Source organism: Ranitomeya imitator, chromosome 1 (genome assembly GCF_032444005.1).
Source record: "Ranitomeya imitator isolate aRanImi1 chromosome 1, aRanImi1.pri, whole genome shotgun sequence".
Taxonomy (NCBI): Eukaryota; Metazoa; Chordata; class Amphibia; order Anura; family Dendrobatidae; genus Ranitomeya; species Ranitomeya imitator.
Window position 1 is genome coordinate 749800081 of NC_091282.1, and position 24764 is coordinate 749824844.

Genomic DNA, 24764 nt, shown 5'->3' on the forward strand with positions numbered 1-24764 from the left:
CTTTAAAAAGGCTTTTGATTCAGTGTGGCACCCGGGCTTATTCCTGAAACTGCTGGAGAGTGGAATAGGAGGAAAGACCTACGATGTCATCAAAAGCTCCTACACCGAGAACAGCTGCAGCGTGAGTGTGAGCGGCAAAAGAACGGCTTTTTTCCAGCAGAGCCGCGGAGTAAGACAAGGCTGCAGCCTAAGCCCAACGCTCTTCAACATCTACATTAACGAGCTGGCTACCGCCCTGGAATCCTCCTCAGCACCAGGTCTCACCCTCCACGACGCCCAGGTGAAATTCCTGCTGTATGCAGATGACCTGCTGCTGCTGTCACCAACCGAGAAAGGCCTCCAGGACAACCTGAAAATCCTAGAGAAATTCAGCTCCACCTGGGCCCTACCGGTCAACCTAAAGAAAACCAACACCATGGTGTTCCAGAGGAGAAAGAGAAGATCAGACCAACACCCATCATTTATCCTCAACAACTGCGACCTCACAGGAACGGACAAATATACCTACCTGGGCCTAGAGATTCACCGGTCAGGGAACTTCAAACAAGCCATAGAGACCCTGAAAGACAAGGCCTGCAAAACCTTCTATGCCATCCGAAGGACACTCTACCATCTGAAGCCACCAGTGAGGGTCTGGCTAAAAATCTTCGACTCCATCATCGCCCCAATCCTCCTGTATGGCAGCGAAGTCTGGGGTCCTCACACCTACCCAGACTGGTCAAAGTGGGACTCCAGTCCAACAGAAATATTCCACCTGGAATTCTGCAAGCACCTTCTCCAGGTCCATCGGAGCACCTCCAACAGTGCTTGTCGGGCCGAGCTGGGCAGATTCCCTCTACACCTAACAGTTCTAAAGAGGGCGCTGTCATTCCGGGCTCACCTGCATAGGAGCAATCCAAGCTCCCACCACCATAAAGCCCTGATACATGAAGGTGAAACAGAAAAACCAGAACCCCCGGAACAGCCCAGCCAAACCCAACCGGAGCAGAACACCAATCACAACAACCTGACAAAAGCCGGAATTAGGAAGATGGCAGATGAAGGCCAGGAGAGGTATGTCAGTGACTGGAAGAATGATATCATCAGCTCACAGAAACTGACCATGTACCGGAGCCTACAGAGAGACTACAGACTGGCCCCATATCTGGAGAAACTCCCGGACCCCAGAGACCGCCAGATCCTGAGCCGATATAGACTCAGTGCCCACAGTCTGGCCATCGAATGTGGCCGACACAGGCAGAGCTACAAGCCCAGGGAGGAAAGACTGTGCCAACACTGTGATCAGGAGGCCATAGAGGACGAAACCCACTTCCTGCTACACTGCTCCAAATACTCAGCAGTGAGGGAGACTCACTTCAGGAGACTCTCACATCTCTTCCCAGACTTCATCACCATGAAGGAGGAAGAGAAAACCTATATCTTGCTGGGAGAAGAAGAGAGAGCGGTGGAGATAGCAGCGCGGTATGTGAGCGAATGTCATAGACTACGAGAAAGAGAACTATGATGCCATGGACTATAGCCCCCAACCTGGACCTGCCCCATCCACCTCCCCTATGCCATGGACTATAGCCCCCACCCTGGATCTGCCCCATCCATCTCCCCTATGCCATGGACTATAGCCCCCACCCTGGATCTGCCCCATCCACCTCCCCCCACAGCTCCTACCCAACATCCCCTCAGTCCCTATCCCTATTGCCTCTATACACTTGCTTTGGCAAAACTGATGTGTATTTGGTCCTGCCAATAAAGCTTCTTTGAATCTTGAATCTTGATAGACAGATAGATAGATAGATAGATAGATAGATAGATATGAGATAGATAGATATGAGATAGATATGAGATAGATAGATAGATAGATAGATAGATAGATATGGGATAGATAGATAGATAGATAGATAGATAGATAGATAGATATGAGATAGATAGATAGATAGATAGGGGATAGATAGATAGATAGATAGATAGATAGATAGATAGATAGATAGATAGATAGATAGGGGATAGATAGATAGATAGATAGATAGATAGATAGATAGATAGATAGATAGATAGATAGATAGATATGGGATAGATAGATAGATAGATAGATAGATAGATAGATAGATAGATAGATATGGGATAGATAGATAGATAGATAGATAGATAGATAGATATGAGATAGATAGATAGATAGATAGATAGATAGATAGATAGATAGATAGATAGATAGATATGGGATAGATAGATAGATATGAGATAGATAGATAGATAGATAGATATGGGATAGATAGATAGATAGATATGAGATAGATAGATAGATAGATAGATAGATAGATAGATAGATAGATAGATAGATAGATAGATAGATAGATAGATAGATATGGGATAGATAGATAGATATGGGATAGATAGATAGATAGATAGGTAGATAGATAGATAGATAGATAGATAGATAGATGCTCCAGTGATCAGAGCCAAGGTGTGCATCAGTCACCCGAACAATTGTGCACAGTACTTACATTTATTTGATAAGCCATAATGAATTTTTCGAGGTCTGCCTCGATTGCAACATCTAAGGAGTAGGGTGGCTAGGACCTAAATTATCTCTGATTTTGTCCAACAGGGCATGGTGTAAATTGAATAACACAGCTGGTACCTGCAAATGATGGCACAGCCCAAGTGCCCATGCTATCACTAGTATTGTGGCTTGCAAGAACTGCAGTTCTCATGATTTATTATTATATTCCAGGAGAAGAGGGGTTAAGTAGCTCAAATAATTCTGATACAGAGTGACCAAATACCCACACCATGTATAAAGCAATCTACTAACAATGTCTAGATAATACCACCCTACAAGTAATAATTCTAAAGAGTGTCAACGCCGAGTCACTATTCTAACCTAAGGCCATAGTCATATAAGGAACTTAGTTCCTATAAAATCATAACGCTGTTGTACTAAATGTTGTCTTTATTGTGCCCAAGAAGCTTTTAGTTTGATATGCAAATTAGGGTGAGGCCTAGAGATGTGGCGCACTCTTTGGCCTATCTCTGTGATGATGGACAGCGCTCAGTGTATGTGTCCGTGCTCACAGACCTGTCATCAGCCTCTGGTCCTTTCTCTGAAGCCGGAATCAGAGGAGCGGGCGGCCGCAGCAGAGAGGACTGTGAGGAGGAATCATGGCTCCTGCTGGTACCCTGTGTGCTCACATCCGAGCACTCTATTTAGGCAGCACTCCATCTGTCAACCAACACAAAGGGAAGCAGCAGTTCATTTTAATTAAAAGGGTGGAACGGTACACCAAATCACTCGGCCATGCCAGAGGTGCACCGAACACCCCAATTTGATATCAAACTAGATGCTTTTTATAGGTACAACAAAGACAGCATTTACTACAACAGTTGTGTGGGTTTTATAGGGGCTTATGCCCCTGTATGGCTACAGCTTTATTTAAATAGTGATTTTGGGGTGACAGACCCATTTTAAAGGGAACCAGGCATGTTGAAAATAGTATCTGATCTACAGGCAAGATGTTATAGAGCAGGAGAAACTGATCGGATTGATACACATTTTTGTTATAAAAGTTTTGGTTAATCATTTAATGTCCCAGAAATCCAATTTAAGTCCAGTGGGCGGTCCTACTCAGTAATTGACAGTCTTCCTTGTATGACTGTGCAGGCATAGCTAGCTGTCAATCACTGAGTAGGGCCGCCCACTGGACTCCTGGGTAGTACCGCCCACTGGACTCCTATGCATACAAACAGCAGGGAATTCAATGAATAAAATACAAGTTATGCTTAATCTTTTCCAACAAACCTTTATATAATTCTGATCAGCTCTTCCTTCTGTATATGATAATGTCCACAGACCGGACAGCAGGTACAATGTCACAGGTTCCCTTTAAGATTTAAAGCTGTAACACGTTTCTATTGGCAGAATATCGGAGAGCTCGCTTTAAAGGGAACCTGTCACCACCAACATCGAAGGTGAGCTAAGCCCACCAGCATCAGGGGCTTATCTACAGCGTTCTGTAATGCATTCTGGAATGCTGTAGATAAGCCCCCGATGTATCTTGAAAGATGAGAAAAAGAGGTTAGATTATATTCACCCAGGGGCCGGCGCCTGCGCACAACAGGGCAGACAAAGTACGCCTGCGCCGGAGCCGCAGCGTGAATACAAGAAGAGGATGTCATCGTAAGAAGATGGGAGGCCCCGGACCGGACCGCGACACCCATCGGACCAGAACCGGACCGGGACCGCCCCTGGGTGAGTATAATCTAACCTCTTTTTCTCATCTTTCAGCATACATCGGGGGCTTATCTACAGAACGCTGTAGATATGCCCCTGATGCTGGTGGGCTTACCTCACCTTCAATTTTGGGCGTGACAGATTCCCTTTAAATGATAGATATAACAAGGAGTGATGCAAAGGGTGAACAAAAACCCGGAATAGCTTTCCATCCTGCTGCATCTCACGTGCCACATTCATCTGGCTGGATGAATAATGTGTCCAGAGACCCTCGGTGCACTCCTTGCCTAGGGGCTTAACCTCTGGCTACACAGTAAATGAGAAGAAGGAAAGTGGAGGGGGCACAGGACAAAGCAAACAAAGAATAGGTAGGCAGCAATTATCCAGAATGTGAATTACCAGGGTGTGAATACTTTTATTTTGTCCACTTTAACTGCACTATTGTTTAACCTCTGCGGTGCCAGCATGCTCCCCTAGTATAATATACATGACTTAGTATAATTGTGTTTATTCTTTGGGTTTTCTTAAGGCAAATAAGAATTTGCTATATTTTTATTAGTCATATTTAATAATTCTCAGAGAGTGAAGCATAATTTGTACATCAATCAATAAATCACAGCAGGGTGGGGGGCTTTAATTAATAACATACATGTACCCATTTTTATGTATGCTAATATCTCTTGACTAGTATACACCAGAGACTGTATTCTCATATCTCTTGTATTTTATGACTGTGTTATGCACCAAATCCATCTCAAGTATCTTCTATATACATTTAATTACTTGCTCTGTACTTGGAGAAACCTAGATCCCCCCCAGCAGCCCATCTGCTGCCTTGTAATATATGCAGAATTAAGCTCCAAGGGTGCGTGAGCTGGTTTTACATAAGAGTGCTTATCGTGGAAGGTCACAGGTCTAAAGGTGTATCTCAAGCCTGAGCTTCCACTTTAATCAGAATCCACGGAACATAACAGCCAACAGGTTTATTTCCCAATAAAAAGTTCAAAAATCCTGCTTTTATTCATTTTATAATTTACAATTATGTAATTTAGAGTTCAGTTTTCCTAATACAAATCTTCTCTAGATATACGGTAAATGGTAAAAACTGCTGTCTGCAGTCACCACTAGAGGGAGCTTAGGAGCTGGCTGCATACTCGTTATACATTGAGCTCAATAATAAAACTGTATACAGTAAGGGCCCTCTAGTGGTGACCTATGGTAGCCAATATTGAATCATTTCACTGTGTTTCAATGCAGGGCTCGCTTTGAAGAAATGAATTCACACTGAATGTTGTGGAGATTCATTTGAAACTGTTTTGCATTATTTTTATATAAATATCACTTTACCCTGAAAAGTTCTGCTACTTTTTAATATATTTTGCATATATTTTTAGCTAGCTGTCAGTGAATTAATGGGTCAATTCTTGCTTGACGTACAGAGGACTTCATATGTCCTTAGTATTACTCTGCTCAGTTTTCACAATGCACAATCTGGGGAATCTCATGATTCGGTGTGAATTTATCTATGGCTGGAAATTCTGTATAATGATCCGCCGCAGGTATCTGTGCTGAATTCATTAACTGATGTTTAAAAACAATGATTTCATTTGGTAATTATCTCAACTCAAGGTAATTGCAACAGTAAATTAAGTGGGAGATTCAGGAGCAGAGTGTTATGTAACAAGCGGAAAGGATTATCCTGAAGCATCTTCAGGGCAGTGTAAATTAATATTGCAAAATATTGGGGAAAAATTAGATTTAGCACGCATTAAGTCTACCAGTAAAAGCAGGTAGCAGGGGGCGACCTTCTTCCTTGCTGCCTGTGTCCCATCCCATGGGAGGAGACACAGATTAGATATTAGAAAAAAAACATTTTGACAGCAAGGGTGATCAACAGGCTGCCACGAGAGGTGGTGAGTTCTCCTTCAATGGAAGTCTTCAAAAAAAGGCTCGACAGACACCTGTCTGGGATGGTTTAGTGAATCCTGCTTTGAGCCGGGGGTTGGACACGATGACCCTGGAGATCCCTTCAAACTCTAACATTCTATGATCCTTGACTTGCATAGGCACGCCAAGGGCAATGAGGAAGGCCAGTAACCACATCTCTATTATTTGCACGTTACCACATTATCAATCATGTGTCAGACATGCCTTTTGTTGGTTGGTACCTTCTAGTGACAATATGGTGTACCGTAAATTTCCCATAATCTTACAGTGTCGATGTAAGACCATTGTAACAAACATTACGCAATCCAAAAACTAGAAACTGTACCCGCCTTATATGCCACTGCCTTTCCATAGGTTGGGACAACATGAGAAGGATTGAGGGTGCAAGCTCCGACCATCAAGGCCAGTGGTTTCCCTTTCTATAGTGATAAGTAATATACCATGTGCGACACTTCTTGTTCTGTACCCCCTAAGGCTGGCCCTAAGCATCTGTCTGCATATGTGACTGTAAACCCATCAACTCTGAATCCATACTGTCTTCCCCCCACCACATGCACCTTTCATGGGAGCCTATCAGATGATTTTTGTTCCCCAAATCGGCACCACTACTTACGATAATAGTTATGTACCTGCAGTAACTAAATGTGTTCTTACTAAGGCCCCCACACACATTAGACTGATGTTGGCCGAACACACCCCGATCAACGGTTATGGCCAACACTCTATAGATGGTTGGACCGTACAATACAAGCAAATGTTACCATCCACCTTTCGTGTCTTCCCTGTTGCGAGCAGGGTCCTCACTCCTTTTGGTATCTGTCCTTTTATGTGAATTTTTTTATTCTGTAATATCTATTGTCTGTGCAAATCCCCTCTAAAATGTAAAGCGCTGCGGAATATGTTGGTGCTATAGAAATAAAGTTATTATTATTGTTATTAACCCTCTAATGTGTATGGGGACACCGGCCAACTGACTGTCGCGGGAGATGTCGATTGGACATGTCCCATTTGGACTTCCGATCTCTTTGCTCTCCCGGAAATAAGCTTCTAATGTGTCAGACGGTGGCTTTCTCATAGAGAACACAAGAGCGCTCGGTCTAATGAACACTGTATGGGAGAGATGGCTGTCAGCTGAACAATCAGTTGAAGCTTAATTCAGGCTATATCCATCTAACGTGTACGGCTGGATTTAGTAGCTGAAGAAGAGTCCTGTTGATGTATGCTCATTAGTCCTTTTAAGTCAAGGAGGTGGATGCTACCATGTCAAGTTGTCAAGTTCATGCTTTTTGGATGCCCTATCAAGATTGATTCACATCCTCCAATAACTGTCATCACATAATTTTGCGCATGCGCAGTTATGCCCCACTTTGGGCTCATTAACACGTCCGATTTTTGCGTATGAAAGTGTTTTATGGATATTCATTATTTTATGGATATTCATACCTTTGATATTCTGTTGGGCCGTGCACATGTCCAATTTCTTCTTCTCGGATGGACCCGAGGGTAAGATAAAAATCGGCAATGCAAGTCACTGTGTCAGTGAAAACACAGACTGCCAGTATGGGGAAGGTGAAGTCGTTTTTTTTTTTGCCATTTCTCCACGTCATATATGAAAAAAAATGGAAGACCTCCGAACCACAATGAACAAAGTCTGATCAATACAATCAGTTCGATTTTCTCGTACATGGAAAAATCGGGCATGTGGACGAGGCCTTAGCTTTAGCAGTTTTGCTGATAATAGGGCAAATATACTCTGCTTCTCTACAGAACAGAACTACAGGTATTAACCCTCTGACAGGTTCCCTTTAAAAAGGACTCTTATGTCCGTAGTCACTGGCAAAATTATAGACTGTCTTCTCTTAAATATAGGTAAGTCTGTAAAATAGAAGCTTTCCTTGGGAGGACCCTTTAAAATATCAATAAGGGCTCTTGTAGGAATTTACGGAAGCAGACACTATGACTTGTAAGAACGTGCCCCTTGATTACTAAGGAACAGTAATATATTGCACTATGTCTGACCCGCTGCTCTGAAGTTACAGACTATAAGCATGAGCTCCCTGTAATTACAAGGGTTTCCTGGAGAGAAGAAGGTGAATTCATTTCCTGGGCGGTGTGGGAAATACTGCTGCTACTGCTTTGTTTGCCTTGTGCTACTGATTTCTGTATTAGAGGGTTTTTAGAAAAGTATCACCTATGCAAATTGGTTTACCCCTTTTAACGACCAACAATCAATTAATGAGTGTGGAGTGCAGCTACAAAAAAACAACAGAAATTACAGACATGTGACAACTAGATAACATTATGGCTCTCACAAGGGTTGTCATCAGTCTTTCCTAGAGTCCCGAATAACAACAATTGCCCAACTTTGTAATGTTAAGCTCTCTACTCCTTTCAGGGGTCAGGGAAAGCTGCCTGACCATATAGGTGGCACCTAAAATGACTGGTGGCCACGACCAATAGGTTGGTATAAAATCTCTCTGTTAGCATAGATGCAATTACAAAGTCTCATGGCCAGTCGGACGGTGTGCAAAATCATCGTGGCCATAAGCTTTAGTGCAGCAGACTGTTGTTGAGGAGCGTTGAGTAAACTGTCAAACCGAGGGACAATCTGGCCCTATTCAGGGTTCATTGTGTTCCCTGCCTATAATTCTCCACCATTTTCTTCTACCTTTTAGATCTGCACCACGCCATGCCAGCCCTATGTAAAGGGAGCTCACAATCAAGGGTGCGGACATTAGATCGGGGTCACTGGTTATATTGAAGGGCCACAATAGAGGAGCTTGTTCCTTTATATAAGCACTGACGTGACTATGTTATTACAGGCCTCGTTTCAGGCCGAATAACAGACTCTGTCACTCAGTTGATTTGACACCAAACCACTGAGAAGGGATGACAAAACCCTCACCAACCCGATTCCCTCCCCATGTTGGGGAGTCTAAAGGGAAAATATATGCTAAATTTGTCTCGGAAGGCTTTAGTTAAGGGGCCAGTAAGCCTAATATACTAGGCTCATAAAAGTAGATCTCATAAAATTATATTTTAATATTGAATACAAAAATAATAATGTAATCTCAAACATAATATAAAATATTAATACACCTATATAGCTACAGAAGGTAAAGTTTTAAATAAAAAAACACCTAAAAGCGCTTTACTCATCCTCCCTGGGTCCTGTGCTGAGTCACCAACACTGCTACAGTGTCTGTTATTGTCTGCAGCGCCGATGATACATTAAGAGCGCTGCAAACAATTGGCAAGCTGAGCGATTTCTGCCGTCACGGATTGGCTGCACTTCTGTCGATGCCACGTCGGCGCTGCACACAGTAACAGATACCGGGAACAGTGGCGGAGACTCAGCGTTGGACCCCGGGAGAGTGAGTAAAGCACACTTTGCTTGTTTGTTTGTTTGTTTTTAACACAAATTGTAGCTGGAAGACAGTAGTTTTATAAAATTGCATTTTTTTTCTGATCTTGGGTCAATAATTCAGTTAAGCTAATAACATAGAATAAGGCCTGGATAAGTGATTTACTCCATAGCTTGGTGTTGGTCTATATTGTATATTTTAGGTTGATTCTCCCTTGGCTGTTTTTTTAAAGAGAACCTGTCGGCACAGAAGTAGTGGTATGGCAGCTGGCAGTTGTGTAGGCGCTTGTCCCCTGCTAAAAAACATACATTTTTGTAGAGATATGATGTGCCAGTCATAACAAATGTAGAGTAGAAGCCATATGCAAATCTGTCTGGAAGTGCACTGGGGGTGTGGCTGTGCACTTGGAAGAAGCAGCAGTGACACGCCCCCAGTGCACTTTCAGCCTGTATGTAAAAACATGCAAGTTCCTAATCCATCAAACAAAAATATTTAAAAAATCTGAATATTAGGGATCAGAACCTTATCATTGCACATGGTTGATATGGGTACATAGCAAGGAACCATGGGGACACAATCTGCAATTATGCAGGGCTTTACCAGATTGGATCCTTAAACAGTGCAATATGAGAGAAGGACAGGGGACAAATTTTACTAACAGCATGGATATATTCCCTCAATTAAACATGTAGTATATGGGATCTGCACCAATTGGACGTTTAAGGGGAGCAACCCCTTAAAGGCTTCCTGAACTTCTATGGGTGCCTGCACAAGAGGTATCAAAAAGTGCCCTAATATAACCCAGGCACGTTACATAACACCGCCATGGCTTTGTATAAGAACCAATGGGGTCAAAGCTCCTAGACACTTATGGTATATTCGGACAGCCATATATTTGCAGCACATCACAAAGTAAAGTTCAGACACCTGAAGAAGGTTGGATACAGGAGAAATGCGTTGTGTTTTTAAATAGCATTTTCCTTTATTTTATTCTTCTGCCACTTTTTTTTTTAGAAAATTTTCCATTTGATTACATCTGCTATTGTGGGGATTCCTTCACCTGGTATCTCCACCCTCACAAAAGTATTAAGGCAAATTTTCAGTTCAATTTGAAATAATAAAAAATAAATGCACTTGAAAGAACATCAATTTTTAAGACCTTTTTTATTCACGTAAAAGAATTTTAAAAAATAACAAAAACCTTCTGAGAAGATCACTGTTTATTTGTCTAAAAGAATAACAATTTAGACGTCGCATCTAATAAGGTTCTTCTTTGCGTTGGACGCATTTTTTCGCGGCCCTCCAAAGCACATTATAAAAGCTTTCATAAAAAAGTCACATTACCCCTTCCGTCTGCGTTCGCTCTGCAGAATATACTGCCTAATAGAGTACAATGCTCTCTTTCCGCTGCGGTAGTGATATGAATTGGAAAAGGCAGTCCTAGAAACTAAGTGAGCCTTAAAATAAATGAAATTGCTGCTTCAAAAGTGTATGTGCATTGTTGGTGACAGATTCAAGGCTGAACGTCTATAAAAGCCTCATGAATTTCGTTTGGCTCTCCTCTTTCTCTGCGCACACTGTTGTTTTTTTTTTTAACCTTGATATGTTTTAGAGGTGTTTGGCTAAAAGTCATTCAGACTGTGTGGTGAACAAGACTAATTAAAATTCATTTTCACTTGGCTCAGGTTGTCATCGAGGATTGCACAGTTTCATTCGAGGCTGTTGAATGACACTTCTGAGTACAGGGTTGTACAAGAAAACACAGAAGTAACCAAATACGAACGAGGTATGCTGCTTTATTGCATTTTTCAATGTTTTTTTAAATACAACATTAGAGACAGGAGAAAGAATATTCCGTACATTTGGTTTCATGGTCCAAAATATGGTCCTCATCACCTTAATTATCAAATTGAAGATCTGTTCCAAATGGTAAGTATCGTACTTTAATCCTTCCATAAGTATGTTGTACTGCTAAACTGACTGAATTGATTCGTAGTCCATGCAACACAACATCCTTCATATGATGGCTCAACTAGACTGCTTTACATAAGGGCTCCTCTAGAGTGCTCTACAAAAGTGCTCCCTTAGGCTATGTGCACACGGTCAGTAAACGCTGCTGGTTGGATGCTGCGTACCTGTGCAGCGTCCAACCTGCAGAGTCCAGATGTTACAGCATAGTGGATGGGATTTCAATAAATCGGGAGACGGACATGTGGCGCATCTCTCCAGACCACAGCATGTCTATTTATCATGCAGAGACGCGAGTCTCCACAAAATAAATTTGACCTGTACAATGTATTGGATGCACAGTTCAATGAACACATGCAGATTCACCAGCCTTCAATAGCGCTGCGTCCAAAACGCTGCCAATTCCTGATCATGTGCACCTACCCTTAGAATGCTTTACTAGAGTGCTCACCCTAGATTGCTCGCTAGTAATCGCCCTAATGTGCTTCACTTGAGTGCTCTACTAAAATGCGTGCCTTAGCATGATCTACTAGGGTGCATGTCCTAGAGTGCTTACCCTCTAATGGAGTGGTTGACTTAGAGACCTCTACTAAGGGTGTTTGTCCTAGAATTCTCTACTAGAGTTCTCTACTAGAGTGCTTGCCCTAGAGTGCTTACCATAGAGTGCTCTGCTAGAGTGCTCAACCTAGAATGTTCCACAATTCTTTCTTTACAAAACGAATAAGGGATCAATGAAAAAATTATTTCCATTTTGCCCACCTTACTATAGTACGGAATCAAAGTGTTAGGAAAAAAAACTCCCTCCCTGTTCAACTAGCAACTCATCATAAGATGTTGTCTTGGTTGAACTTCTTGAATTGAACCAATTGCCAATACAACAGAGCAACCTTCTTATACTGACTCTCTGTGACCTACTGATACAGGAGAAACTGAATGCTCTGGAGCTCGAAAGCGGCAAAAAGCCTGAGTGATAATTATCAACTGTTAGGACAAGCAAAATTTCCACATTAGTAGATAATTTTACCAGGAGGTCCAAAGGGGCCATACGGAGGTCAAAAGGTTTCACATTTTCCAAGGGCCTTTAACAACCACCCTCCCTCTACAGGCCAATTAAAATCACAACCGGACTAGCAGAACTTCCACTGCGACAGGTGTAGGAGAATCTTCATGCCCGTCCATCAGTCCTAGATGTGGTAGTAATTGGTGAGCTCCAGTTTGGGGGCAAAGTTTAAAATGAGGGTCTCACCAAAGTTTTTGTCCAGGGGTCTCCACCAAACTTTTTCTAGTCCTGGGTGTTAGAATATTAATCGGAGCACTTTTTTGTCATGAGATATCACCCTATAAATGTAATATAAGGTCTAGTGAAATTAAACAGACATCTTTAAACTACAGTAAATCTAGTGGTACTCTGCAAACACCTATTGGCATTTTTGTGGAGATGAGTTGATGAAATGTTCTAGACAGTCTTTTTATTCCATATATTTAGTGATAATTGCTGCTTTCTAAGCTAAATAATGCTAACCGAGTCGAGATAAATGGGACCGTCAACTCTCCTTTCATTACGCTTATTATTAGATTACGGATCCTGGGCAAGGAAGAAGAAAATTCTATATTGATCTCGACCTTTACTCATCATTTCCATCAGCGCGGCTCCTTCTAGCATCCAGAGTATAGACACGCAGAGTGCACATCTGTAATGTCAGCTTTTTAGATGTTCCTATAGATGTGGTAAATGCTGAAATCCCACCATATAAAGCAACTGGGAAAAAGCAAAGTCAATGCTCCAAGGTCATCAGCATTATTCTAACGAGAGCTTTCAAGGGAGATGGAAGAAAAAAGGGTCTCTGTCAGCCGTCATTAACTGTTTCATAGCTTAGAGGATTGTCAATACTGTGCCTATTAATTATAAAGTGTGAACAAGTGCTACAGCAAATCCTGTCCTCCAGTAGAATCCCAATAGGCAGACTGTTTATCACATGGAAGAATCTGTTTCTGGCCATTCAGTCCTGTGTGGGAGAAGGGAAGTGACAACCATATTGCAACCACAAACAGCACCCAGATAGGTTATTTTTAATCACATGCACTACCTCCCTGTTTTAGAGTTTTGCTCAAATTCTAACTTGAAACTCCTTGGTAAATAAGTAGCATCCCCCTTGGGCCTGGTGCATGAAGAGCTCCCAAGGGGGATGCTACTTATTTACCCCCTATAGCTATGCCCCTGGATGGATTATAAACTAGTCCAGTAGAACTGGAGGTCTAGAGACACGTGTGTTCATTTTTGGACACTGTTTCAGAAAAGGCTTGACCACTAGTGATGAGCGAGTACACTCGTTACTCGAGATTTTCCGAGCATGCTCGGGGGTCCTCCGAGTATTTTTTAGTGCTCGGAGATTTAGTTTTTCTTGCCGCAGCTGAATGATTTACATCTGTTAGCCAGCATAAGTACATGTGGGGATTCCCTAGCAACCAGGCAACCCCCACATGTACTTATGCTGGCTAACAGATGTAAATCATTCAGCTGCGGCAAGAAAAACTAAATCTCCGAGCACTAAAAAATACTCGGAGGACCCCCGAGCGTGCTCGAGAAATCTCAAGTAACGAGTATATTCGATCATCACTACTGACCACCCCTAATGTGCTAATTTTTGGACACCGTTTCAGAAAAGGCTTGGCCACCCCTGATGCGCTCATTTATGGATATTATTTCAGAAAAAGGCATGCCACACCTAATGTACTCGCTTTCGGACGCCGTTTCAGAACATGTTTATCCACCCCTGAATATTTTTTTTCAATAATTGTTTGGCATACTCCAAAATTTTGTAAAAAAAACAAAAAAAAACAAATTCGCCTTATTAATCTTTGCTGTTCCTTTTTTACCTTTGCCTCAATTTACTGTCAGTCTCTTGTGCTTTGTTTTCTAGCCAGATGGAAATGTGGTTGCAGCAGTCAACCACTAGCCATTGCATCATATCTGTGATTGGCTGCAGCAGTCATATTTCCATGGCCAAAATAGGGGTTCAGAACCAGGTGATGTTGGAAGAGGAGATAGAGCCCCTGCTTCAAATCACACCTACAGAGGGCGGGAAGGAGTGTAGAGAGGTGTACCTTTGAAAAGAGGGTATTACTATCAGAAGAAAATTTTTGGTGGAGCACTTAACATGCTACAACTATAACCCTCCCTAAGGTTTGCTCATAAATGGCAAGTATGCAAATTTAAAGGGAATCTATCATCAGCTTTTTGCCATATAATCTCAGAGCAGCATAATGTGGAGACAGAGACCCGGATTCCAGCAATGTGTCACTTACTGGGCTGTCTGCTGTAGTTCTGGAAAAAAAATCCGTTTTATCAGTCGAAGATTAACATGAGAAGACTAGTAAACCTGCTCCAAGTAGTCAAGCCACGCCCCCACATTAATTGGTTGCTTTCTGTACACTGTTCAGTGGTGTGGGTGGGGTTATACAGAGCTCAGAGAACTGGTAGATCTGCAGCAGAGATCACAGACACAGGGAATTTATCAAAACTACACCTAGCAGCCCAGTGAGTGACACCGCTGGAATCTGTGTCTCGGTCCCCACATCATGCTGCTCTCGGAGCCAAATGCTGGCGACAGATTCCCTTTAATCAAAAAATGGAAGAAAGTCGGCAAGCCCAAATAACACATTGGGTTATAATTAGTGTTGAGCATTCCGATACCGCAAGTATCGGGTATCGGCCGATACTTGCGGTATCGGAATTCCGATACCGAGATCCGATACTTTTGTGGTATCGGGTATCGGTATCGGATCAATAGGGATGTGTAAAATAAAGAATTAAAATAAAAAATATTAATATGCTCACCTCTCCGGCGGCCCCTGGACATCACGCTGGTAACCGGCCGGCTTCTTTGTTTAAAATGAGCGCCTTCAGGACCTGCGAATGATGTCGCGGCTTCTGATTGGTCGCGTGCCGCCCATGTGACCGGCACGCGACCAATCAGAAGCCGCGACGTCATTCTCATTCACAAAACTCCTAATTCTAGGAATTAAGGACCTGCGAATGACGTCGCGGCTTCTGATTGGTCGCGTGCCGGTCACATGGGCGGCACGCGACCAATCAGAAGCCGCGACGTCATTTGCAGGTCCTGAAGGCGCTCATTTTAAACAAAGAAGCCGGCCGGTTACCAGCGTGATGTCCAGGGGCCGCCGGAGAGGTGAGCATATCAATATTTTTTATTTTAATTCTTTATTTTACACATCCCTATGGATCCCAGGGCCTGAAGGAGAGTTTCCTCTCCTTCAGACCCTGGGAACCATGAGAATACCTTCCGATACTTGATGTCCCATTGACTTGTATTGGTATCGGATATCGGTATCGGCGATATCCGATATTTTTCGGGTATCGGCCGATACTATCCGATACCGATACTTTCAAGTATCGGACGGTATCGCTCAACACTAGTTATAATCATGAGTTTTGTAAAACAATTTACTCAGTTTTTCTACGTATGTAACTAAACTCTCAATGTGCATAATTCTGATCATAACACCACACAAAATACAGGATCTGACATCACTTTGGCTAGATTCACAATCCAATCACCCTTCTACTTGTTCACATCCTCTAAGATTCCCAGTTTACCTTTAAAGGGACACTGTCACCTGAATTTGGAGGGAACAATCTTCAGCCATGGAGGCGGGGTTTTGGGGTTTTTGATTCACCCTTTCCTTACCCGCTGGCTGCATGCTGGCTGCAATATTGGATTGAAGTTCATTCTCTGTCCTCCATAGTACACGCCTGCGCAAGGCAAGATTGCACTGTGCAGGCATGTACTACAGAGGACAGAGAATGAACTTCAATCCAATATTTCAGCCAGCATGCAGCCAGCGGGTAAGGAAAGGGTGAATCAAAAACCCAAAAACCCCGCCTCCAAGGCTGAAGATTGTTCCCTCCAAATTCAGGTGACAGTGTCCCTTTAAGATGTTGTCTTCAGCTCGTACATCCCAATCCCCAACGAGGCTTCTTCTTCATTACTTTGCTGCAACATCAATCTAATTAGGGATGTCTATGCTCGGTGCCAATATGTTCCATTCCATATAATCCAAACTGACAGATATGCATAACCCTTACAAAATTGGTTTATGGAAGATATTTCATACAAGCTGTTTATTTGCCGGCATGACCTACAGCTGGCGGTTTATTTGCTAAGCGAAGACATGATTTTATTGTGGATTCTCATTATGAGGACTGGGCACGTCGGGGTAAGGGGATGTGTAAACTTAATAAGATTTCAATATCTATGGGTAGAAGGAGTCGAGTCATTGCCAGAACGGCAGCCTCGTATTTACTCCACTGAATAACAATTGGGCAACAGGATGCAGTTAGAGAACAGAATCTACTCTCCCCAAAGATGCCAATGCCAATCTGTTGTCACAATAGAGAAATACAGTATACAGCGCACGTTGTGAATTATAAGCCAGCGTAATGCACCAGTGATCAGCGGCGCACGGTTACAATGCTGATTTACCCTTTTATTTATATATTTATCTTGCGCAATGCTGATATTGCTGGAGAGCAAATTACATCAATTAGTAAAAGACTAATGTGAATTGCTTCCAAACAGGAATAAAAAAAAAAACTCCTCTTCAGACGGGCAGTGAAATTACACTGATAATCACATAATATATTGCATCAAGGAGCTATGCTTAGAGAGATGTCCCATTAAAGCAGACCTACTTTTTATGATGGAGCTTTCCCGCTGATCATTTGGCAGGGGGCATCTGTATTATCTCATGTAATACATGACTGCACTTAAGGTACCGTTACACTAAACGATTTACCAACGATCACGACCAGCGATACGACCTGGCCGTGATCGTTGGTAAGTCGTTGTGTGGTCGCTGGGGAGCTGTCACACAGACAGCTCTCTCCAGCGACCAACGATCAGGGGAACGACTTCGGCATCGTTGAAACTGTCTTCAACGATGCCGAATTCCCCGGGTAACCAGGGTAAACATCGGGTTACTAAGTGCCGGGCCGCGCTTAGTAACCCGATATTTACCCTGGTTACCATTGTAAAAGTAAAAAAAAAAAAAAAACACTAAAAAAAAAGCCCTGATCATTCCCAGCGACCAACGATCTCCCAGCAGGGGCCTGATCGTTGGTCGCTGTCACGCATAACGATTTAGTTAACGATATCGTTGCTACGTCACAAAAAGCAACGATATCGTTAACAAAATCGTTATGTGTGAAGGTACCTTAAGTCTTCAAGTCATTATTTGAACTTTATTTCCCTCCCATGATGTTCATGCACTCTAAAGCTGACCATTAGTGTTGAGCATTCCGATACCGCAAGTATCGGGTATCGGCCGATACTTGCGGTATCGGAATTCCGATACCGAGATCCGATACTTTTGTGGTATCGGGTATCGGTATCGGATACATAGAGATGTGTAAAATAAAGAATTAAAATAAAAAATATTGATATATTTACCTCTCCGGTGGCCCCTGGACTCAGCGCGGGTAACCGGCAGGCTTCGTTGTTCAAAATCAGCGCTTTTAGGACCTGAGAATCACGTCCCGGCTTCTGATTGGTCGCAGGCCGCCCATGTGACCGCCACGCGACCAATCACAAGCCGCGACGTCACCGCAAGCTATTAACGCGCTCATTTTTAAAAATGAGCGCGTTAATGGCTTTCAAAGACGTAGCGGCTTGTGATTGGTCGCGTGGCCGCGACCAATCACAAGCCGCGACGTCACCGCAAGCTATTAACGCGCTCATTTTTAAAAATGAGCGCGTTAATGGCTTTCAAAGACGTAGCGGCTTGTGATTGGTCGCGTGGCCGCGACCAATCACAAGCCGCGACGTCACCGCAAGCTATTAACGCGCTCATTTTTAAAAATGAGCGCGTTAATTGCTTTCAAAGACGTAGCGGCTTGTGATTGGTCACGTGGCCGCGACCAATCACAAGCCGCGACGTCACCGCAAGCTATTAACGCGCTCATTTTTAAAAATGAGCGCGTTAATGACTTTCAAAGACGTAGCGGCTTGTGATTGGTCGCGGCCACGCGACCAATCACAAGCCGCTACGTCTTTGAAAGTCATTAACGCGCTCATTTTTAAAAATGAGCGCGTTAATAGCTTGCGGTGACGTCGCGGCTTGTGATTGGTCGCGTGGCGGTCACATGGGCGGCCCGCGACCAATCAGAAGCCGGGACGTGATTCTCAGGTCCTAAAAGCGCTGATTTTGAACAAAGAAGCCTGCCGGTTACCCGCGCTGAGTCCAGGGGCCGCCGGAGAGGTAAATATATCAATATTTTTTATTTTAATTCTTTATTTTACACATCCCTATGGATCCCAGGGCCTGAAGGAGAGTTTCCTCTCCTTCAGACCCTGGGAACCATGAGAATACCTTCCGATACTTGATGTCCCATTGACTTGTATTGGTATCGGATATCGGTATCGGCGATATCCGATATTTTTCGGGTATCGGCCGATACTATCCGATACCGATACTTTCAAGTATCGGACGGTATCGCTCAACACTACTGACCATACAAATTAGAATTCTGTCGGCCAAATCCACTAATATCAATGGGTTCGGCCAACAATCTTATGTGTTTGGGTATGTCGATCGGACATGTCCGATTTCAGACTGCCGATCACCTTGTTGTCCCTAAGATAAGTCGCCGGCCAATGTGTCGATCGTCAGTTTTCTCATAACGAACACAGGAGCGATCGGCCAAACGAGCACTCCTGTGTATGGTAGAATCATATCATGTGTATGGCCTGCCTAACTGGGAATATGGGTGGAGGTTATCCTGTTGAGGTAATCTCAAACAGCAACAGACAACTATTTAATGTGTATGGGAGACTCCCAAGTCTCCCCCTAAAGACAATATTGAATTTCATCAGTCAATCATTTTGTTCCAGGGCAAATAAGCTACTTTTAGAGGTCACTGCCGCTTCCCATGCATGCTCAATAGAGCCGAGTGTATATAGGTAGAGAGAGAGCTGTTGGTCATACGAGTGTTCTTACACTAACCCCTGACAACCTCCATTTTCCTTGAGTTTTTAGACCTCTTCATCCACCCAACATAGCTTCAGGAAATAGTTCTGCCTGCCCCAATTACATGACTTTTTTTTTAGGATTATTCAGTTGTCTTTACTATGGGCTGAGTCAGTCATTGTGCCCCTGAAGCAAGGACCCAGTTGCAAGTGCTCCCTTTATCCTGAGCAGTCTAATATGTATGTTCTTCTTCATAACATATATTTGTAGAATTAGCAGATGAATGCGTGACATGAGGGTGAGACTACACAAAGTTTTTTTTTAGTCTGTAACGATGGAAACACAGTTTTGCATAAGAGCTGTGTACAGGGCCGTATTTAGAGTTTATGCTGCCCTAGGCACTTTTAGTGCTGCCTCCCCTTTGGTGAGTATGACAGTATCGGCAGTGACTTTGCCATAAATCGCTGATGTGAAAGTAGCCTTTTGCAGCAGATCCGACAGTTTTTCCGCATCTCCCGTGTAATGGATCACTTACGGCAACACTGCGTTTGGCCTCATTCATTCCCTATGGGACTTGCAGACATGTGCGGCACTTGCGGTTTTGCTGCGATCCGTCAAATGCGGTACTTGTAGCAATGGAAAAAAACACTGGTAGCAGTGTTTTTTGTATCACCGCAAGTGCAAAACCACAAATGCCGCACATGTCCGCAAGTAGCCATCACTACCTGTCCCTGCACCTTCCTAGCTCATCCCTAACCATCCCTCTCTGACCTAAAACTACATTATAAAGCTTTAGGAAAACAATTTATTAACTGACATATTCCTATGATAATGAGGCTCCAGTCTACAGCGTAGACTGGAGCAGGCAGTCTCCAAGTCTCCATTCTCTCTGTGCACACCCTCAGTCCTTGCCTCACTGCCTGTGCACAGACATCCCTCCACTGGACCTGGTAATCACCACTCACAGTAACATACTGGCAGAGGTGTATTTAGGGTTTCTGGCACTCGGGGCGCTTGACCCCGGACTTTATAAAAAAACAAAAACACAAAACCTTGCTCAAGTGCGCCCCCCGCATCCTGCCGCCCTAGGCACATGCCCTCAAGTGCCTAGTGGCAAATACGGCCCTGGGTGTGAACACAAAACAGTAGTAGGCTTAAATCCAGGGGGAAAAAAAGATTAATCCCAACTATGTCAGCTGTGTTACTGAAAATAAATCCTTGCAAATATTACGCAATCTAAACGGCGCATTTTTTTACTTAAATGACCCTCGTCAAATGCAAATTTTTAAACGTTTCTTCTAAAGGATCCCAAGAAAATGACAAGCACTTAAAAGTAAAGATAAGACTCAATTGAGAACCTCTTAGGAGAAAAAATGTGAATTGCAGATACCTCCGCACCGTGGAAAGTAGTCAGGAAAGTAAGATGCTCGGTAGCGTTTTCAATGAAAAGACGTCATTTTAATGCTACCGGATGATAAATTACCTTAAGTAGCACATTAATGTCAGAGATTGAGTACAATCCAACTTCTTCTCTGTGTCATCATAAAATGGCTTTCAGACATCATTTGTACTATTCCAACATTAAATTTAATAACTTCCACAGAGACGACCGGAAAAAAAATTTAGTTAAAAAAGGCCAACAGCATTGGTTCAATGCTTTTAAACGGTGAGCTTATGTAAGTGCATGGCACTTGATGTCTCCAACACATTAATACACAAAGTGCATAATTCCAACCATTGTGTTTAGCAATGGTGGCAGATTTCAGCAAAGATCATGGAAGTGGTGTAATCAGAGGAGTGCGGAACAGGACTGGGAGGCAACAGATCTGACTGACGGGGTGTTATCACTATTTATTATCAACAGACAGCCAGATTATACATCAGAGTTGTATCGGAAGCATTTCATACTGCCGGATCCAAAAGACCCATAGAGTGCAGGCCAGGGGCAACAAAGCAGTGCTCATTGGACCCATTGCCATAGGAGGAGCACAGCGCTTTAGCTGGTAAGGGTACTTGGAAGACAAAAAAGGAAGCAATAATTGCTCCAGCTCATTTGTATTATGGCTGTAGTCGTTGGCAAGGGGCCAAAATTCGTTAATGGTCAGGAAGTCATGTTACTTGTATCGTAGCTGTCAACAGTCACCAATTCTCTGGACCTTACTGATTTTTCAGGATGATGCATTTTTAGGTTTGATTGTGACTAGAGTGAAAAGTCTCTATCTTACCAACTCTAGGTAAGAATGCTGTTAGTCATATTTGCCATATTTCCTGGAACATCCCAGAAAATCAAAAGGCCTACAAGTCTGACTGAAGAGTTGGCGAATTTCCCGGGTCCAACCAAAAGTAACTTATTTCTGGAAGGTTTCTTGTGCCTGGCATCTTGTGAAACCAACTCATTAATAGGATGAAAAATGGAAGTAACGTGGATGGACCTAAGAGGCACGTGGTCTATGAAGGGAATGTTGGCAGGACTTAACATCTTTGGCTATGTCTTACAAATTCATGTAGTTTTGTTTCCTCCCATAGGCTCCAAATATGACATAAACAGAGCTTAAGGCTACATTACCACAATGAGATTTTAATGCTCCGTCTTTAAAAAAATGCAAGTAACCTACTTTACTTAATGGGTGCAAAAATTTGCAACATCGAAAACTCACCAAAAGCTGATCATGGGAATGTAGCCTTAGCGTTGCTTGACCAAGACAATTTTTCATCTCTTGGAAACTATGAAGATTCATATTCACTCATTCACTGGCCGCAATTGGAGACAGCAATAAGTGAGACTGATAAATAGGCTTGTTAATTTTCCTACCTTTCCCATGCCAGGATTGTCCTTGATTTTGGACACGGCTCTCATTAAACATGGAGGAGCTGGAGGAGGACACAATTGGAGAATGCCACTGAAGTTGGTTGAGTAAGTGGAATACTCTCGGGAGTGAGGAAGAGGTGGATGATACTTCTTGCGCTTCGAAGACAAGTTAAGCTTCTGAGCCGCTCTAAAAAAAAAAAACAAGAAAGAAAGAAGTCTTATTACTGTGAACACTCAGCGCCATTCAGGCCATCAAAACAGATGTTCATTGTCATTTCTGCCTGTTTAACAAATCAAGTCATTTCATCCTAATCACATTTCATAAGAACATATCACCAGGAGACTCTTAGACAAAACTGTGCTCGGAGAAAGAACCAGCAACTTACTGATTTAATCTGTCCCCCAGCAGAATTTCAATTATTGCATAACTTTTTATCCAACAGCTTGACAGCTGAGTCCAGGACTTCGGAAATCTCATTGACATCATAAAAAATACTTAAATAGTCCCCTAGCCGCACTTTGGACCAGATGGGCTTCCTACAGCCAGCAGTTAAGAAGATATTGCAAGCTACTCTAATATCTTATCAATGGGATGAAACTATATTCTCGTACATATTATGGTAACTCCATCGCAAATGAAAAATCTTAACCAGGCAGATTTTTCATTTTTAAAGCGATTTGTGTCAAGTTTACAGGTTATTACCATACCACTGAGTTTACGGCGTTCGTCACTGCCATTGCAACGTGCTTACAGTAAATAGGGAAAATTTCCTTGGGATACTTCCTATACATTGGTATTGGAAATAAAGGAAACTTCATGCGCTCACTCCCAATGCATGTGCATAGGGCAGTATTATAGTGGTGGCAAAATGAGCAATTGCCTAGGGGCCACTATCACCTACTTCCTTCTGGGCCACTTGGGGTTGCCTTCTGCTGGACTCTAGGGGCCATCTCTTAGTTTAAACCTGGACCAAAAAGAGGATCTTCTGGTTCTCTGTTAGTCAGAAGCCCTCATCCAAACTTTTTGATCTGTGGCTACAAGTCCAAATTGTACCTAAACACTAATTGTGCAACCTCCCACAACATATCTAATCCTAAAAAATAATCAAAGGCAAATAACAAAGTACTCTTTAGTGCATTCACTAAAGTCAAAGTTTTGACCAGCAAGTGGTCTTTCTGAAGCCATGCTTTGAGAAGTACAACTTGACAAGATCAACCTGTCAAATAGGGGCTTTTCGAGAGAGCGTAATTATGAAGATTATTTTTGACACTATCAGAAGTACAAGTGAATAATTTAAGCTTCACTTTTTGCAAACTGATTGTCATAGGTTTGCCGCAAGACAGAGGGGCCAGAAGACCGCAGTATCTGATTTCACGTACTCCTGCAGTGATTAGAAGCACTTCACCATCATATTAAACAGTGAAGGTTTCTCCTAGCAGTGCAGGGGTTAATCTGTTCAGTTGAGAGCTCCTGGAACTTTACTGCTTTGATGGTCTCAGCTATTCAGTGTTGACAATTCCCTTCTGCTAAATATACTCGCCTCTTGCAATCGGTATTGCCAGTGTTGGTTTCATACTGCCTGGTTTGAAAGTGTTGGTTGTTTGAGGAGGCGTTTGGAGTTTAGTTCAGAAGACTGTTGCTTGATAATTTGTCTGTGTGCATATCCCCATCCTCTCTTATATGGTTTTTCCTACCTTACTTCTCGGGGTTCCACTCTGTTATTTGTGAGTGCATAGTTGTATGATTGGTATTTTAATTTATCCCTGTATGTCTCTCTTTGTTAGTCTGGTTTGTGTATGCTGATACACTACAACTCCCCACTTCCCTGGGTGGGAGACAGAATAGATAAGGGCTCATTTAGGAGCTCGGCAAGGCACATGGCCCCGGCATCATCACCATCAGAAGTAATCCGGGGAGGTGGGATACCTACGCCACCCCTATCTTTAGGGACAGGGAAGGAGCCCTTAGACCCGGGATATCCTGCAACAGTGCAGTGACAATGATCTTCAGCCTAGATGAAAATGGGCCAACAAATGATGGTTCATTTAGCGACAAAACCAAGGACATTTAATACTGCATTGGGCAATGTTGGATTTTTTTTACAACCAATGGTCATGCAGACCATGTAGAACATCAAAAAAAATCCATCCTGACAATACAAATTTTGAACAATTACTTAATGGTCATCAGTTCGTTTCACCCTTCCAGCAAACAACCTTAGCTTTGGTCAAAATTGAGCTTTTCATACTACTTTGATCTATACACTGCGTGCAGAATTATTAGGCAAGTTGTTTCTTGGATCACATGATACTTTTTATACATGTTGTCCTACTCCAAGCTGTTCAGGCTTGAGAGCCAACTACCAATTAAGTAAATCAGGTGATGTGTATCTCTGTATTGAGGAGGAGTGTTGTCTAATGACATCAACACCCTATATAAGGTGTGCTTAATTATTAGGCAACG

The 24764-nt window shown here is 42.8% G+C and overlaps 1 protein-coding gene across 2 annotated transcripts in view; it reads right to left on the bottom strand.

The window, feature by feature from the left end:
• The window catches only part of KIF26A (kinesin family member 26A), a 222636-nt gene that overhangs the window by 38100 nt on the left and 159772 nt on the right, over window positions 1–24764 (bottom strand). For both annotated transcript variants that reach the window (XM_069734325.1, XM_069734333.1), the window contains exon 5: window positions 22304–22487. In XM_069734325.1, the coding sequence (XP_069590426.1) occupies window positions 22304–22487 (184 nt within the window). The remainder of the gene's footprint in view (window positions 1–22303; window positions 22488–24764) is intronic.